The sequence below is a fragment of the Panthera leo genome, chromosome A3 (genome assembly GCF_018350215.1).
Source record: "Panthera leo isolate Ple1 chromosome A3, P.leo_Ple1_pat1.1, whole genome shotgun sequence".
Taxonomy (NCBI): Eukaryota; Metazoa; Chordata; class Mammalia; order Carnivora; family Felidae; genus Panthera; species Panthera leo.
The window spans coordinates 128403989-128421335 of NC_056681.1; the positions used below are offsets into that span (position 1 = coordinate 128403989).

The 17347-nt window shown below is 44.5% G+C and overlaps 1 protein-coding gene and 1 long non-coding RNA gene across 6 annotated transcripts in view; one reads left to right on the forward strand and one right to left on the reverse strand.

The window, feature by feature from the left end:
- The window catches only part of NBAS (NBAS subunit of NRZ tethering complex), a 329015-nt gene that overhangs the window by 262639 nt on the left and 49029 nt on the right, over window positions 1-17347 (forward strand). For all 5 annotated transcript variants that reach the window (XM_042933639.1, XM_042933641.1, XM_042933640.1 and 2 more), the window contains 2 exons: window positions 13785-14003; window positions 16900-17102. In XM_042933639.1, coding sequence (XP_042789573.1) covers window positions 13785-14003; window positions 16900-17102 — 422 coding nt within the window. The remainder of the gene's footprint in view (window positions 1-13784; window positions 14004-16899; window positions 17103-17347) is intronic.
- Window positions 5551-7513, reverse strand: LOC122216601. Its single transcript, XR_006200985.1, has 3 exons — window positions 7340-7513; window positions 7039-7191; window positions 5551-5729 (listed from the first exon to the last, which is right to left on the reverse strand). It is a non-coding gene; the product is annotated as an uncharacterized LOC122216601 (long non-coding RNA).

Genomic DNA, 17347 nt, shown 5'->3' on the forward strand with positions numbered 1-17347 from the left:
TCTTCTCCCATTCAGTAAGTTGCCTTTTGGTTTTGTTGATAGTCATTGCAGTGTCTTTTGGGTGATGGTGACGGACCAGGGTAAGGCATCAACACCAGACTCACCTGACTTGTGATCATTATTGTAGTATTGGCATATGTGCTGTATGTATTTGTTTTTGTAGCGCATTTTTCTAAACATCCTGTGAGGAAATTCCACATACTGTATAACCTTATTTTTCTTTGTCTTCACTGAATCACCTAGCAGAGTTCCTTAATCAGAGCATAACCAGTTTTTGTCCAGTATACCTGGTCTGATGAGGGATATTTAATGCCACGTCTCTGTCTAAAGACTGTGAGACATTGATGCCACTGATCAGCGGATGTCAAAAATTCTCAGGAGGAGAACAGAGAAAAGCAAGTTTAAATCACCACTGACCCAGGAATTTGAAAAGTGTCATACGTTAATAATGTGGCTTCTCAACATGTTGAATTGAATGTTGACGTGTTGATGGATCTTAGACGCATCTTAAGTTCTTTTGATGGTAGCGTGGTGATGGAGAAAGAGGCAAGTTTATAGTCAGATTTCCTGAGTTGCCCTCTGGCTGGGCCTTCGGAAAATTACTCTATCTTCCGAGTTTTCCTCACTGTATAATGGAGAACAATAATCACTACTATATATATACAGATTAATTTTTGAATGTTTTTAGACACAAGTAAAAAATCCAATTAAACTGGCTTAATTGACCAGAAAATTTACTGGCTGATGAACTGAAAGGTACAGAGGTGGGGCTGACTTCAGGGTCGTCTGACCCAGCAGTGAGTGGTCATCAAGGAGCCAATTTCTTTCCATGTCTTTTCCCCCCGCTGTCTTACGGTGTTAGCTTCATCGTAAGGTTCTTTGCTTCAGTGTGATGGCTGGAAGTAATTGGGGCTACGCTGTTTCCTAATTTACATCCAGGCAGATCGAGTGAGCAAGCTCCCCACAGGCACCACACAGAAATTTTAAGTTTACGCTGGTAAGATCACCCCCGGAACCAACCCCTGTGGCCCTGGTATGCCAGGTCCTGACTGGCTTTGATCTGGATTTACCTGCACTAATAATCACTGTGGTGAGAGGGGTGGGGTCCCCTGAATGATCTACCTGAAGTCTCCCCAGAGCAGCACTGAGTGGGTCCTTTGCAGACTGCACGGTCAGCTCTTGGTACACGTGCTTTCGAGTGGATTATCAGGAAGATGCCCACGATATCTGGAACATGTTCACGTGTAGCTATTGTGAGGATTAAATAAAATAACCCTTATAAAGATCTGGGTGCAAGTAGGTACGCGGTATTAGTCGGTTCCCCTCTGCTTTTATTTATCGCTCTATTTTATTCTTACCTAGAAGGTAAAAACAAAACAAAACAACAACAAAAAATACCCATTGATTTCTTTTGGGTCCAATTTGAAAACTCTAGCCACAGTTTTGGTTTTAAATGACCCTGCATAGTTGTAAGTGTTGGATTAAGATCTGGATTTTCAAATTTACATTTGGTTTTGATATACATTTAGTGGCTCTATGTAAAGTGATCTTAATAATTACATGATAGGAAAAGGTTTTTAAATGAAAGTGTGAACGTGTGCTTTCAGAGCTTGCTAAAACCTGTATACGCACAACAGGGGTGGACGGTAGCATTCGTTACCGATTGCGGTAATGTCTCATCTCATTTCTAGCATTCTTCACGTCTTTCCCTATTAAGATAAAAGTGACCTTCAAGCTATTGAAAAACTTAGGAATGGAGAAGCTTATGTCACCACTGAACGTGAATAGTAAAAAAGATAGGGCTATTCACACTTGCTGAAGAATAATATTTCTGTGGTTATTTTACAAGGCAAAAGGCAGAGATAAAGTGGCCTCTGTGTCCTGCATCATTCATTTTTATTATATAAGCAATTGATAGTTAAAGCAAAAAGGCAAAGTTATAACATTGATTTTCTGTGAAGTATATAGCCGAATGTGACAAGACATGCCTTCTTATTTTTGTGGTTGAATATCTGGTTAACTATATTAAAGCAAAATTGTTAAGACTTCTCATTTTTCATTTTCTGTTGCATAATATTTAAGATACTATGTCATAATATTTTATATTTGTAACTTAAAAACGGTGCTTAAAATGCTATCTAAGCATTGGGAATAAAAAATGAAGAGGATATGGGCCCTGCTCTGATGGATCTCATAATCTAATAAGGAAAGCAGACTTAGAAATAAAACATCTGTGCAGCATTCAGCGTCCACACAGAAATTAATGTTATGCCATCAGTAAAACATAAAGTAATTTCTCCTTTAATGAAGTCAGTTCAGTATAACTTAGGCAACTTGATACTTTGTAGCCTCCATGTTTGCTGGCCCCTGCAAACCGTCCTGTTGTCGCTGGAGCGGATTTGCAGGTGTTTTACAGACTGAGTTATGACCCATTAGTGCGGCCCGTAATTAAGTGTTGTGATCGGTATTAAAAACAATCAAACCAAAAAAGACTAGTATGTAGATTAACATCAGCAAATGTCAGTATGCGTCCCACCAGAGTAGGGATTGTATTGTTTCGGGAAACTTTTGTTTGCTTTTAATATATGCGTGTATAGATACAGACAATGAGTTTTGGTATGTAGTGTGTTTCTTACTCTGGGTCTTAGACAAAAGGGTTTGGAAGCCGCTGGGTCAGCTGATAGGCACCTGGCTACATACACCAGGGGAAGCACATCCTTGGGCACCTAGCCCAGGACAGGGTGTTGGTATCCCTTAGTTCTGTTACAAATGTCGTCTAAATCCAGAACTGCCACCTTCTTTCGTCTCCCCCTGCCCCACTCTCCCCACCTGTCTGGACTCTTGCAGTGACCTCCTTCCTGTCCCTCAGCTGCCATCCCAGAAGCCACCTCCAGCCATCCCACATTCTCCATCAGCCAGTTGATTGGGTCCTTCAGAAGTTTAAAGTCCCCAGAGCTTACAGTAAGAGGTCGCACGCTTCCTTTGCCATTAGAATTAACCTGGGGAAGCTTGTGCAAAGGAAAGATTTCTTTCCACCGGTGCCAGTGCCTTCCCTAACTCCACGGAGAGAGTTGTAAGTCTAGCAAGGGCTCGGGGATTCTCACTTTTGCAGTAGTGCTCAGTTATTTCAATGCGCGTGGTCTAAAAATCACACCTCAGGGAAATAGCGTCCAAGATAAAGGCACGGGCATGGTCGAGTTCTGGTGAGAGCTCTCTTTCTGGCTCACGGTTGGCACCTTCTTCCTGTGTCCTCGCATAGTGAAGGGGCAGGGAGCTCTCTGGAGCCTCTTTTTATTTTTATTATTATTTATTTATTTTTAAATATGAAATGTATTGTCAGATTGGTTTCCATACAACATCCAGTGCTCATCCCAACAGGTGCCCCCTTCAATGCCCATCACCCACCCTCCCCTCCCACCCCCCATCAACCCTCAGTTTACTCTCAGTTTTTAAGAGTCTTTTATGGTTTCTGGAGCCTCTTTTATAAGGCGCTAATTAATCCCTTTAACCAGGGCTTCACCCTTGTGACTGAAGTACCACCTCCCCCCCAGGCCCCACCTTTGGGGGATGGGATTTCAATATCTGAATATCTGAATTTTGAGGAGACACAAACATTCAGACCCTAGCACTTGCTATCTAAGATTTTTTTAATCATAATTTTAAATGGGTACAAAGGAGGATGTAATTTTCTATATTTTAAATGTTGGCATTAAAGTAAAACTGTCAGGTAGCTCTGTTTGTGTCCAGAGTCATCTACAAATCACACAGCGATTTGATAACTACCACGGTCCCTTTAAAAAGTACAAGAACAAGCACATCTCTGGCGTTAGAAAGGTCGTGTTCTTTTCCAATGACTTGTACTCTGTTTCTTTTGTCAACAAGAAATAAAGGGCACTAGGTAAAGGCAATAAAGACTGATTTTTTTTTTTAAGTTTATTTATTTATTTTGAGAGAGAGAGAGAGAGAGATGGTGCGAGTTGGAGAAGGGCAGAGAGAGAGAGAGAGGGAGGGAGGGAAGGAGGGAGATTGATTCCCAAATAGGCTCCACACCTTCAGCACGGAGCCTGACGTGGGGTCTGACGCGGGGCCCGAACCCACGAACCCATGAGATCATGACCTGAGCCGAAACCAGGAGTCGGATGCTTAACCAACTGAGCCACCCAGGCGCCCCAAGACAGATTTCATTTGGCGGTAACTATTGCCGCAGGGAGGACAGCCCGTGTTAATTGGGCTCAGCTTCTCTGAAATGAAAGGCAAGAGACTAAATGCTGGGGTGTGCTAAAGGAAAGGCCCTCAGGGGCTGGTTTCTAGAACTGGGCCGCTCTCTCTTTGCTAATTGACGCGTACCCAGAAGGGAAACAACTCCTTGTGTCTTTATGACGGAAGAGAGTGTGCAGGGTGGGGCAGGGGCTCACTGACGCTGTGCCCCCACCCTGCCACGGGGTTGGGAGCATGGACCACCTCCTTGGATGTCTCCTTGGATGTCTGTGTTTTAAAGAGATGCTTCCAGATTTACATCTCAAAGCGGCAGAGAGAGGATTTACAATGGCAAGCTTTCTAAAGTCACTGCTCCAAGAAGGGTTCAGGGGCCTATCAGCCTATCTCTGGGTTTTGACTGAAATAAACAGTAGATTCTACTGGCAGTTTTGAGCTTTCTCAGGAAAGAATCTTAAGAGAGACTTTGGTCATCTTAAGGGTGCTGGGTGGCTCAGTCGGGTCAGGTAGGCTCAGGTCATGATCTCGGCGGTTTGTGAGTTTGAGCCCCGCATCCAGCCCTGTGCTGACAGCTCGGAGCCTGGAGCCTGCCTCAGATTCTGTGTCTTCTTTTCTCTCTCTGCCCCTCCCCGGCTCATACTGTCCGTCTTTCTCTCAAAACAAACAAACAAACAAACAAACAAAAAAACATTAAAAAAGACTTTGGTCATCCTAGAGACAGAGACATAAACTGCTAGATCTCACAGTAGTCTGCTCAGGTCTCTTAGTGAAGGAGTCTGGGAGTTGGTGAATAAACACACTGAGTTGTTTTGTGCCAATGCAGTGTTTTTATACTTAAAAGTATACGTCTTTATACTTCCAAGTCCTTTCTCTGCATCAAAAAGAATTATAGAGAGAGAAATTAACATGTAAAGTTTTTCTTGTGACCAAAGCACTCTGAGATTTTTTTAAAACTTTTTTTCTGTATTATTGTTTCAGCCATACATTTGATGAAAACAACATAAATGTGTTAACTTTTGATCCATAAGAATTTATCATAGCATTAAAAGTGTATTTAAAATGTACCTCTTAATGAGATGCTTAGGGCTTTAAATATTGCTTCTTAATTAGTTTATGTGCCCTTTGATGAGCACTAGTTATGCTAGATTGAGATTGCCTTCAACATCAGCTCTTTCCCTTTTACATTTTCAGAGATAGGAATATTTAAAAACCTTGTTCACAGTGGATGGGGAAGGAGCTTTGTCAATCTGTTGTTAAAAATTATTTTTAAGGCTTTATCAACTGACAACTCCATTAAATCTTTCATAAATTTTGTTGAAAGCAAAAGAAGGGGAAACCGTGCTGTGTGCGAAAAGACTTTCATTATCCAGTTGTCGGAGGCCTGTCACACACCAGGATTTTCAGCTGTCCCTTGTTTGGTGGTCTGGAACTTTGTAGATTCCAGGTCCATGCGGGAGAGTCAGATTCAGGAAAAATGTGGTGCATGTCTTTCTTATGTAAGTGGAGGAAGGCCTCTGTGAAAGGAGAGTCGAGAAAGAGAAATAAGGTTGACATCCTGACTTCCAGAGTGTTCTCCAGATCAGTTTTAGGACAGAGGGTTTAGAGAAGGTGAAGATTTAGAAACTGATTCCCTTAACACTCTCTGCCCCGGCATACCCTTCAGAAGAGCTTTGTGTGCAGCTCACTGGCCTCGAGAATGTGTAAGCTCCTCACCGTGGCCCCCCTGGGGAGCCCAGCCCTCCTCTGCATCTGTTCCCCTGCAGGACGGTCTCCTGCCCAAGCACCCACAGACTCTCCGTGGACACCACCGTGGGCTTTTCCTCACCCCTCGAACAGTGACCGCCCAGGTCTCGTGCGGGAGTGACGCTAGAGGAGGTAGTGTCTAGTGTTTTGTGGGGATGGGGTTGTGGGGGAGCCAGGGAGCATCCAAGTCCTGGGACCACTTGTTTTCAAAAACACTTCTTCCTCCTTTCCCAGATTCACTATTGGCTGGTGCTCTGTACCCACCATCCACCTCCCTGAGATTCTTTGAGGTAGTGAGCCGCTGGTTGTGGGGGGAAGATATTCGATCCCTCAGGAGTTCTAGAGTCACAGCCGCAGAACATTCTCGTTTATAAAAGCCTTTCTTTTAAGTCCCTATGCTGCTGTCTCTGCCTGAAATCTACCCCACCCGCTTCATCCAGGTGAATTCTTGCTCATCCTTCAAGTTCTGGTTCAGATGTTACCTCCTTTGTAAAGACTTTCCTGCCTTGCCGAGACCGACGGTTTTTTTCTTGATACACCCCCCATGCTTAGTTTTATACTTGTTACATTTTAGAAGTGCTTATTTTGTGTTTGGCTTTCCCAGTACGATGTATGTTCTTCAGAGGTAGAGATTGTGTCTTAATTTTCCTTTGTATCCCCTGTGCCAAGACCAGCTCTAGCGAGTGGGAGAGGGGCAGGGAGAGAGGGAGACACAGAATCAGAAGCAGGCTCCAGGCTCTGAACCGTCAGCACAGAGCCCAATGCGGGACTTGAACTCACGAACCACAAGATGGTGACCTGAGCCGAAATCGGACACTCAACAGAGTCACCCAGGCACCTCAAAGTACAGGAGGTTTTAAATGGGGACCTGAAAAGAGAGGCTATAGGTCTGTCCTTTATCAGCCAGAGATTTTCTTCCATCTGTCATATTTGCTGTGATGTTAAAAAAAAGAAAAGTGAGGAATTTTGCCCTTGATTTTTCCATCATCTTATATAGTTACTATTAGCAACGTGAACAGTATATGCAGACGCTGATTTTTCCAGCTGACTGGAAGTAGCAACTGGGTTTTCTTGAGTCACCTGCCATTTCCTAAACACCAGCCTTATCTTCAAAACCACGCTGTGTTCATTTTAAAAAGAAAGCAAACGCTCTCTGCTCTGCAAGGTTTATCGGCCTTCAGGTACGCACAGATGAGGAGAGTTGTCTTGGTGAATTTTGAATCAAGCCATTACCTGAAAATGATAGCACTGATTGTGTCAACTTCTGCCTCAGCTCCCCCCCGCTCCCCAGTCGGCGATAGAGAGCCGTCCGGCCAGCCTGGTGAGCGGGCCCCTCCGTGTGCCCCCCGCCTGCCCGGCTCTTCCTCATTCCCCGGCAGACCTCTGCGTGCACCCCGGATTCCAGCCGAGCCAGCCGACTCCCGGGTTCCCCACTTGCCCCTTTGACCTGCTGACCCCTTGGGATGCGTGGCCTGTCTTCACGCCTACGCACCGCAGAGGCCGGCCTTGGCAGTGGCCGCCTTCGGAAGACTCACTTCCGGTCGGCCGGAGCGCCCCTTCCGAGGCCTGTGCACCGTCTCCTAGATACCCTATTGCAGTTTTGTAACAGCCGTGCTGCTCTGTGATGTCTTTTGTCTCTCTGTGTTTCAAACTGGACTTGACCGTACCCGGGGGCAGGGACCTGATCTAATTTTGTCTGTGCTGCCAGCACCCGGCCCAAGGCACACGTACACCGTGTGTTCACCGGGTGTGCATCCAGTGCATACGCTCAAGGTCGCCACGGGTTTAATGTCCCGGTGTCTCTTCCTGCGTGGCTTCCAGTTGCCACAAGTGGCATTGTCCTGATGGCACACATCCGATCACGGGTTTTTTTGTTGTTGTTCAAGTCCTTTAAAATATCCTTTTGCAGTTTTAGTCTCCGAAGGCCCTCTCACAGGAACAGGATGCCGCGGTAAATCGGAGCCTTTTGGCCCCATTCTGGACCACAGGTTTCTAGGGACGTATTGAGAACATGTCATTTCGTTGCTCCTCTGAAGGCTCTCCCCCAGCCCCAGCTACCGTGTTGATCAGAGTTGAGTAATCTAACAGCTGTTTTTTGTCTGTCTACAATGTGCCGAGCATTGAATTAGGTGCCAGGAAACACGGAGATTTTAAAAAGCACAGTTTCTACCCTGAAAGGATTTCCTTGTTTAGTCAAGGAGATGTAAAAGTAACCCAACGATGTGAATGTGGTGTGATATGTTCTTCGATGCGGATAAACGTAGAGTGCTTTAAGAGCGCCTACGAGTGGTTTATGACCCGGAGAAGAGGTGATGTCAGGGGACGCTTCCAGATGTGTGAACTCTGAACAGATTCTGGAAGGACAGTTGAGGGGAGGCTTGAGAAAGGATGATGTTTTTTCCTCAGATATCTGCATTTTCATATTTTGCTTTGAAGTAAGATTCTCTGGCAATGTGTTCCCATTCTCTGGCAAGGGGTGCCTGGGTGGCTCAGTCGGTTAGGTATCCAACTTTGGCTCAGGCAGTGATCTTGTGGTTCACGAGTTCAAGCCCTGCATCGGGCTCTGTGCTGACAGCTCAGAGCCTGGAGCCTGCTTCAGATTCTGTGTCTCCCTCCCTCTCTGCACCTCCCCTGCTCGCACTCTGTCTCTCTCTGTCTCTCAAAAATAAACATTAAAAATAAATAAAATGTTGTCATTCGCCCACTTGTACATTCAACATATTGGGCAGCTGTTCCGTACGAGCCACCATTCTGGGTTTGGGGCTCTAGGAATGTAAATGACAGGGAGGCAGCCAGCAGATGGAAAGACAGGGTGTCAGTTATGAAGAAGAACGAACACAGAGTAAGGACAGAGAGAGCACCAGGAGGTGCTGGCTTTCGTAGAGTGGCCAGAGGAGGCCTCTCTGATGAGGCAGCGTCAGTGCCGAGTCCTGAGTGAACCTCAGGAACCAGCCGTGAGGATGCCTGGAGGAGAACATCGCAAGCGGAGGAACCCACATGTGGAAAGTCCGCTGAGGGACTACACGGAGGCCAGTCTGCCTGGAGCGGAGCAGGAGTGTAGAAAAAGGAAGGAAGTAGGGTTAGACAGATAGGGTGGGGTGAAGAACAAATCATAGGGCTTCATAGGGCATTGAAGGCTGGATTTTATTTGTCGTAAATTAGGAAGCCGTTAAATAGTTTTGAGCAGAGGAGTGACGTGATCAGATTTATGTTTCTAAAACATCACTGTGCGACTGGGTAATGCTGGAGTACCCGGTTAGCCCCAGGATCACAGTGGCTTAACACAACCAAGGTTAATATTCCCTTGTGCTCCCAATCCAGTAAGAGACTGCAGAGGGCTGTCTACCACAAAGTCACGTAAGATCCAGGCTCATGGGAGCTCTGCCATCTTGTATTGGTGCCATCTGGGACCAGCACTCTCTGCCGCGGCTGGGGAAGAAGGGAGACTGGATAATGACGCACGTGGGTTATACGTTGCCTTGGCTCAGAAAAGAAACGTGTCACCTCTGCTCAGATTCCGTTGCCTGCAACACGACTCATCCTAGCTGCAGGGGGATTGGCAAGTGCGGTAGAATCCACGGAATCCTTGTGTCTGCTGACTGCTGCACTCTCTGCCTCATCCGGAGACCAGTTAGAACCATTGCAGTACAAGAGGGGTGATGTGGCCTAGAACTGAGCGGTGACGGTGAACGTGGTGGGAATTGGGTAGACGGATATATTTCAAAGGTAGACCCAGTGAGATTCAGGGATGTTGGGGATGACTCCTAGATTTCAACCCCTTCCCACCAGCTTATCTCCTGTACTAAATGTGATTTCTCTGAGCCTGGCTCCTGTTTTTCCACAGGGCCTACGAAATAGATGCACAGTACATACTTACTGAGTGCTAGAACAATTAACTTTATTTTATACAACCCACAGTGTCTTAAATAGTAAGTAGTTACTAATTGCTGTCAGGGGATAGTTTTACAAAATCTTTGCTTTCTAATTATAGAAATATGTGTATGAGTGATGTGTTAATGCCGTGGGCTTCAGAATAGAAGGTTAGGAACAGAAGTACCTTGTGGCTGCTAGGGTCAGTGAAGAAATTGTGATTTTTCTTTCCGGTACATTTGTCTATCTTTTTTTTTTTTTCTTTTACTACTTATTTCTTCTATCATGGAAGAGTTTAAGCAAAATAAGTCTAATAGACTTACTCAGTGTGAAACTTGTATTTAATCTCACCCTATAGTCTTTTTTTAAAAAATTTTTTTAATGTTTATTTTTGAGAGAGAGAGAGTATGAATAGGGTAGGAGCAGAGAGAGAGAGGGAGACACAGAATCTGAAACAAGCTACAGACTCTGAGCTGTCAGCACAGAGCCTGACGCAGGGCTCAAACTCACAGACTGTGAGATCATGACCTGAGCCAAAGTCAGACGCTTAACGGACTGAGCCACCCAGGCGCCCCTCACCCTAGAGACTTTCAGCGATGAACCTGTTCTCACAAAGAGTGAAAAGCTTAAATATCCAATCAAGCACAGTGCCCAGGCAAGTAAAAGCCCTTGCATCTTATATCATTCTGCGTCTTGTACAGGCCCCAGCTCCCTCAGGAAAATTAACTTATGTTTACATTTGTTCACACGCTGTATTCTTAGTAACCGTGGTTATTTACTTATTTTGAAAGATCATTAAGAATAACGGGGGGAGGTACTTTTCTGAGGAGACTGGTGATGAGGTCAAACAACTCAAACTCCTAGAGAATTCACTCGCCTCTACTGGCTGTTCTGTGGCGGTTCCATAGCAGATTCTAGGAAAGCACGGAGGTCAGTGTGAGGCCTGTGCTCAGTACTGCTGGGCAGCTGGGGTCCACACGCATGTAAGCATGGAGTATGCACTTGGTTGTTGGGGCAGACGGCCTGCCAGTGGACCAGCTGTTGAGGCTGAAGAAACCGAGTCCAGGGTGACTTGTGTGTATCTCGGTGTTGAGTCATGACCGGGCATTTGGCCTGCAAAGAAGAGAAGAGACAGTGTTTCACTGAGATAAGATACCAGTTGACACCGGGGAATGAAGAAAAGCTTCCGCGTGTGGAGCCTAGAGTGTGGGCTACGGTTACATTGCGAGGCTGGAGGGGTAGCTTGGGGCCAGCTTGGGAGAGTCCACGGGCTGCCATGCCAAGGAACTTGCAGAGCTTATGAAAAGGTTTTTCTAAAAGAGATTACGTGGCACATTTACTAGGAAGATAAAAACCTAACAGGTAGATGACGGCCTGGGTGGTGTATCAGTTGGTCAAATTAGAATTGAGCCTCGATTTCCTGAGTTTCCTACCATATGGGTAAGGCATTTTGCTGATTGTTTTGCATATTCTCTCATTTAAATGGTCAGAATGACATTGTGTGGCGGATGACTTTTTTTTGCATTTTATGCATGAAGAAACGAAGGCTTGAAGCCTGTGGTCAAGTGTCACCCCGGTAGTAAAAATTAAACACGGGTTTTGTGAGGTTAGTGCTCCCCCTACACTTACCAACTATTCCAGGGGTGGTTGACACTGACAAGGCTGACTTCGGACAACAAAGATGGCGTCTGGACTCCTCCCAGGGCACAGAGACCAGTTGTTTCTCTCAGGACGCTGCTTTCCGCACAGGGGAATTGCCTGTCCTGTTCCTACTCTCTTGCCAGTCTGTTGTGGAAACCTTCCACGCCCTTTGATGGGCTGGGAGAGCATAGACATTTGGCCAGCTGGATATCCAAACATTCCCCAAGCCCGTGTTTCTTGGGGAAGCAGATAGGAGTGAGTGGAAAGGAAGGACTCTCTAGGCCATTTTCTTATTTGTCTTTCCTTCTGTTGATCATTCGGCCAGTGTGCACCCATCATACGCTCTGTCAGAGCCCGTGAGGGGGTAGAAATGGCAAAGTGGAGGCTGTGTGATGTGCGGTGAAAGGGGAGCGCCAGATCCATGACCAAGGCCCCTGCCTTCTGGCTTTTCCTTTTTGCACTCATGCGAGGAACCCCACCATATCACAGAACCTCCCCAGGGCTCAGTCCTTCCATCCATATGATGGGGGAAAGTAAGGAGGGCTGTTGAACTAAACACAAGTTCTGTGATCTTGTATTTCTCAACCACAGAAAAGAGTTCACAGGGTATGCAAGGGAGGAGAATGATGAACTGATACTTATGGTCAGTAGTCGCTTCTTTTTTTTTTTTTTTTTTCCAATGTTTTTTATTTATTTTTGGGACAGAGAGAGACAGAGCATGAACGGGGGAGGGGCAAAGAGAGAGGGAGACACAGAATCGGAAACAGGCTCCAGGCTCCGAGCCGTCAGCCCAGAGCCCGACGCGGGGCTCGAACTCACGGACCGCGAGATCGTGACCTGGCTGAAGTCGGACGCTCAACCGACTGCGCCACCCAGGCGCCCCTCAGTAGTCGCTTCTGATGTTGTTGTATGCCAAGGTGCTTGGGGGTAGCAGTGTGGCCACAAAACTTACTTGAAGCTGCATTTGCAAAGCACACACTTAATTACAGTTCAGTGGAAATAGTACTTTCCTAAAGTTCCTTTTTACCCATATTTGTATAGACCGAAGAAAACGTCAGCTGTCCTCATTATGCCACATGAATTCTACACAGAGTGACTTAGAGGCAGCTGGTGGGGAGGGTTGAGCGGGGTTTGCCTCCTGGTGTGGTCGCAGATGCTATGTTGATGTCTGGTATTTTTCAGAATAACCAGACACACAGGGTACCTGATGTTGAGAAAGAAAATAAAGATAAGATTTTGTCCTAAGACTCCTCATCCGTTTTTTATTTTATTTATTTAAGTCAACACAGAGCCCCTTTAAGTCTGTAGTAAAAATGTGCTTGAGTAGTTGACATGAGGCTAAATCTAAGACCCAAAGCAGCGCAAATCAGCGGGGCCTCAAGAAGCCCAGCGTGGCTCACCAGTCTGTGGTGCGTCCGTCAAGATGGGTTACGTTTAGACTTGAGGCCAAGCAAGCTTAATATTTTTAATATTATGAAAAAAAAGACAACTCTTGCATACCTAAGAAAGTGACTTTCGCGTGTCACAACTCAAATACTTAGTGAGCAATTGAATGAATACATTAGTATAGAAAATTGACAAAATTGAGAACAAAATTGCTCATAACCCTAACATAACAGTCACTGGCACTGGTGTCTGTCTGTGTGTGTGTGTATGTATTTCTGTTCAGCCGTACAGGTTTCGTTCGGATTTTAATACGAGCATGGTGTAGACAGTTTTATGATTTCTGATTCCTAAAATTCAACATTTTATGTTAAGCACTTTCCAAATTGCTAATACTGATTTTATATCTAATTTTAACGGCTGCATAATGTTCTATCTAGTAATTTATCATGAGTTAGTTACCATTTCTGTTATTACCAGGCAATTAGGTTGCTTTTGAGATTTTAGAGTATTATTCCAGTTGAAATCATTATGCCTATACAATTTTCTTCTTTTTAATCATTTCCTTGTAATAAATGATTGAAACTGGGAATTGTAACTGTAGAAATGACTCCTCATTTCTGCCTTGTAACTAGTAATCTATCTGAATGCCAGTTTCATCATAACACCACCTACTTTTGCATTTTAGCATTAAAAAAAATCTGTATTTACTGCCTTAATAGTGCATATGGCACCTCACTGTTGTTCTCCTCACAGAAGAAAAACTAATACAACAAAAGTCCTAGACACCAATTAAAGTTGTATATCAACATTTCACTCTTGTTCTCTTTGCTTCGCTAATACCTTATTAAATACACCTTATTAATACCGTATTGAATACAGACGCAGGGCCGGTTTGTCTCACTGCCGTTCAATACCTTTTTGTGTTGAAGCTGTCCGTGGAAGCACGCAAAGAGATGACTAGAAAGGCTGTCCAGGCAGTCCAGCATTTTATTGAAAAGCCACGGAAAAGAAGTTCAGAAGACGACATTCAAGAAGCTGGTGACTCTAAAATCACCTATGCGGATGCCCGGGGCCATCTGGAGAAATCTCTTGCTCACCTGGAAACCCTCAACCACAGCTTCCTTGTTTCTCTGAGGAATAGTGAGCAGGTAATGAAGGGAAAACTTCTTCTCCATGCTCACTCCCTCTGGCAACCTCAGTAGGGCTTACATTCATCCTTTAGAGCCGTATTAGTGGTGTTGATAGGGGTTTCAGTCTTGCAGATGTCCTGGCAAATGTCCCTCAACCCTTTATCCTCTAGCCTCTTCATCACCTCTTGATTGTGGACTCCCATTTGCAGGTTTGCGGTTCTTTGAAGAGGATTTGGGGCCACTTAACGGGATTGAGGGACAGAAGGTGGTTGGGGTGGGGGATGGGCACCCCGGGGGGGTATGGCCCAGGATGGGTGCCTGGGGGAGGGAGTGGTCACCGAGGCTGAGAAAGGATGGGGACCGTGGTTTGCAAGCCCTGCTTCTAGCCGGTAGGTGTTTTGCTCTCCAACTGAAAAATGATAGATTTTTTTTCCCCCGAATTTTCCAAAAAGTCCAGAAAGAGCCATCCATGCCTGCTTCAGATTTTTTTAAATTATACGCCCCATCCTGTTTATGTTTTCTGTTTCCAACCTAATTTTATCGATATGCATTTTTTTGGCTGATACAATTGTTCCTACATGGTTTCTAGTTGAGACCCTCATGGTGTCTCAGAAAATACTCTCGTGAGAGTCAGGAGCCCCCTGCCCAGGATGATTCTTCAGGCAGTTAGGACAGGGTGTTAGGACAACACAGGGGAACCCTCTGTAGCTTTTCTAGTTTTTCTTCTGTATTGTTACAGCCGAGGGAGTTTAAGCTGTTCTTTTCCATAACTGAGAAGTTGACAGATCAATAAGTAAATGGATTCATATAGGTAAAAACAATGTTTAGATATAAAAGCAATATTTCATTTGCCCCATTAATGTTACGGTAAATGAACCTGTAAGTGGCCACTAATCTCCTCTTTTATTTTTCTAAAACCTTACATATTGATTGAATCGTATTCTTGGCTTGTAAAGAAATATTCCTGACTAGAAAGATCGGTCAATGGAGAGCAGTTCAGATAATGAACAAATGGAAGATTTCAAAATGTGTAGGAGACGCATAAATGCAAACCCTCGTGGAAAAGATAATGAGCAGAATTCAAAAGTTTGATAGCAGTTTTATTTCATTTTGTATTTTTCAGTGCTATTCGCCTGCGTAATGAATAACATTAAATGATGTGCAAGCCAGATAGAAGCCTTTGCAGGGAACAAATCGGCTTTTCCAATCTTGATTTTATCTTACTGACATGTAGAGTACTGTAATCCATAATTATAAGAACTAGGGTAAAATTTGAATTCCTCCAAGTTAAAATGATTATGCTGATTAGTATAAAAATGTACATACTTGTCTTGCTTAGTTTTTTAATTAAGTATGCTATATTCAAATCTGGAGAATTGTCATTACTGTCCTTGGAACAAGTATTATCTTTCAGTGACTTGAATCACGTCTATGGGGCCAGGGGGGTTATTAACAAAAACAGCTGTTTGTTTCAAATAGGCTGAGATTTAAAGGTACCAAATGACTGCTTGCAAACGCTATTCAGTCAGACCGTGGATGGTCCATAATAGGATACTCTTCTGGTTCCTAAATTGGACCCTATTTGATTTTATTAGAGTACCTCTCATAGCAAACACTGGAAGTAACCTTTATCCCCATACATTTGTCCCTTTTGAGTTCAGGCTTTAACTTTCACCTCTTTAATTCTACACCCAGTGAAAGAAGATCCCCCACACCCTACGTTAGCGCGGTCTAAACTCGAGGTTTTGATCCTGTGGCGCCTCAGTTCCCTCTTGCTCAGCAGGGACCTGAGTAACTGTTCTGTTGAACTCACGGGCATTTTCTGTTATCAGAAGTCTCACAGTGGGGAGAAGAGTAAAACGAAATGTCATGCGCCCAACTCCCAGCATCAACAGTCATCAGAATGTGACCTGTCATCTCATGCCTACCTCCCCCACCCTCTCCCCACTCCTGTGGATTATTTTCAACAAAATCCTGGTCATCATTTCATTTTATCCGTAAATATTTCCTTATCTTTTTCTCAAAGGATACATGTGAACACAACCACTGCAACATTACCACAATCAAAACATGAACAGTATTTCTTCAGTATCATCAACTGTCCAGTTAACGGATTTTTACATGGTGGTTCTGAAAGGCAAAACAGTGCATTCTAGGTTACCCGAGAAGCTTATAAAGAACCTGGAAAGCATTCTAAACACTAAGTGACCACATTTGGTATGGTGAAAAATAGTAGTTTGTGGCCCATTTCATAAATTATTTGTTGTCACGTTAATTTTTACAGATATTATCGAAGAGGGGCAGGCTGTGTGGCATGGGGGTGGGGAGATGCAGTCTTTCGGATTCTGATCCTAGTCCCCCTGAACATCCCCGTGTGCCTTTGGGCATGTTACTTAACATCTTTGGTTTTCAATTTACTTTTTGGTAAAACGGAGCTAATTAAAACTCTTTGCAGGCTCACTCTAAGCATTAAATTAGGTAACACACGTGTACTACCTGGGTTTGTGCAGATCAGAGCTGTTATGTGGTTATAATAATAATCACAGTAATAATAATCAAGAAACTCAGACTTCATGAGTTTCACTTTGTGTCTGACATTGTGCTAAAGGCCTGGCTCTTATATGCTCTCATGTAACATTCACAACACCCTCTCTTCCCAAGAATCTCTGTCATCATCCTCATTTTGCAGGTCCCGAAGGCTCATCAACTAATAAATGCAAAAAAGCAAGGATTTGTACTCCAGCCTGGTGTCCGGGAAGCCCAAGCTCTTGAAAACCACTACATCTCCTTCCGTGTGGCCTTTGTAGTTCGAGTGTGTTTGGTTTGAGAGTCGTCTAAATCTGCTTCACTCTGTACATGTGGCCACACCTTATTTCTACTTGATGTTTAGGTGTTGTGCCCCTTATCTTTTCAGGAAGCGCTGCAGAAATACAGTCGCCTGTATGATCTGTCCCGATCAGAAAAGGGGAAGGTTCACGATCAAGCTGTGGCCATGTGTCTAGATGGCCTGCCTCTGAGAATGATCCAGAAGCTGCTGCAGGTGGCCGTGGGCCCTCTCGACATCTCGCCCAAGGACGTAGTACAGAATGCAGTGAGGAGAATAGTTTCTGCCCTGAGGTAAGCCAGAAAAGAGTCCCCGGAAAGCTGAGGCGATAGTTTGCCAGTAATGGCACTTGTTTCACAGTCACGAGGGTAAAAATACGATCATGGATGTAGAGGCATTTTATTCACTATGAAGTACTTCATAAAAGTGAGAGGTTATTATCAGATTTCTCAAAGTCTTGTGTCTTAAAATATCTCAAGAGTGGAGAACCATGAAAATGTTTCCCCATTGGTACTGTGTGTAACCCACCCTGAAATTA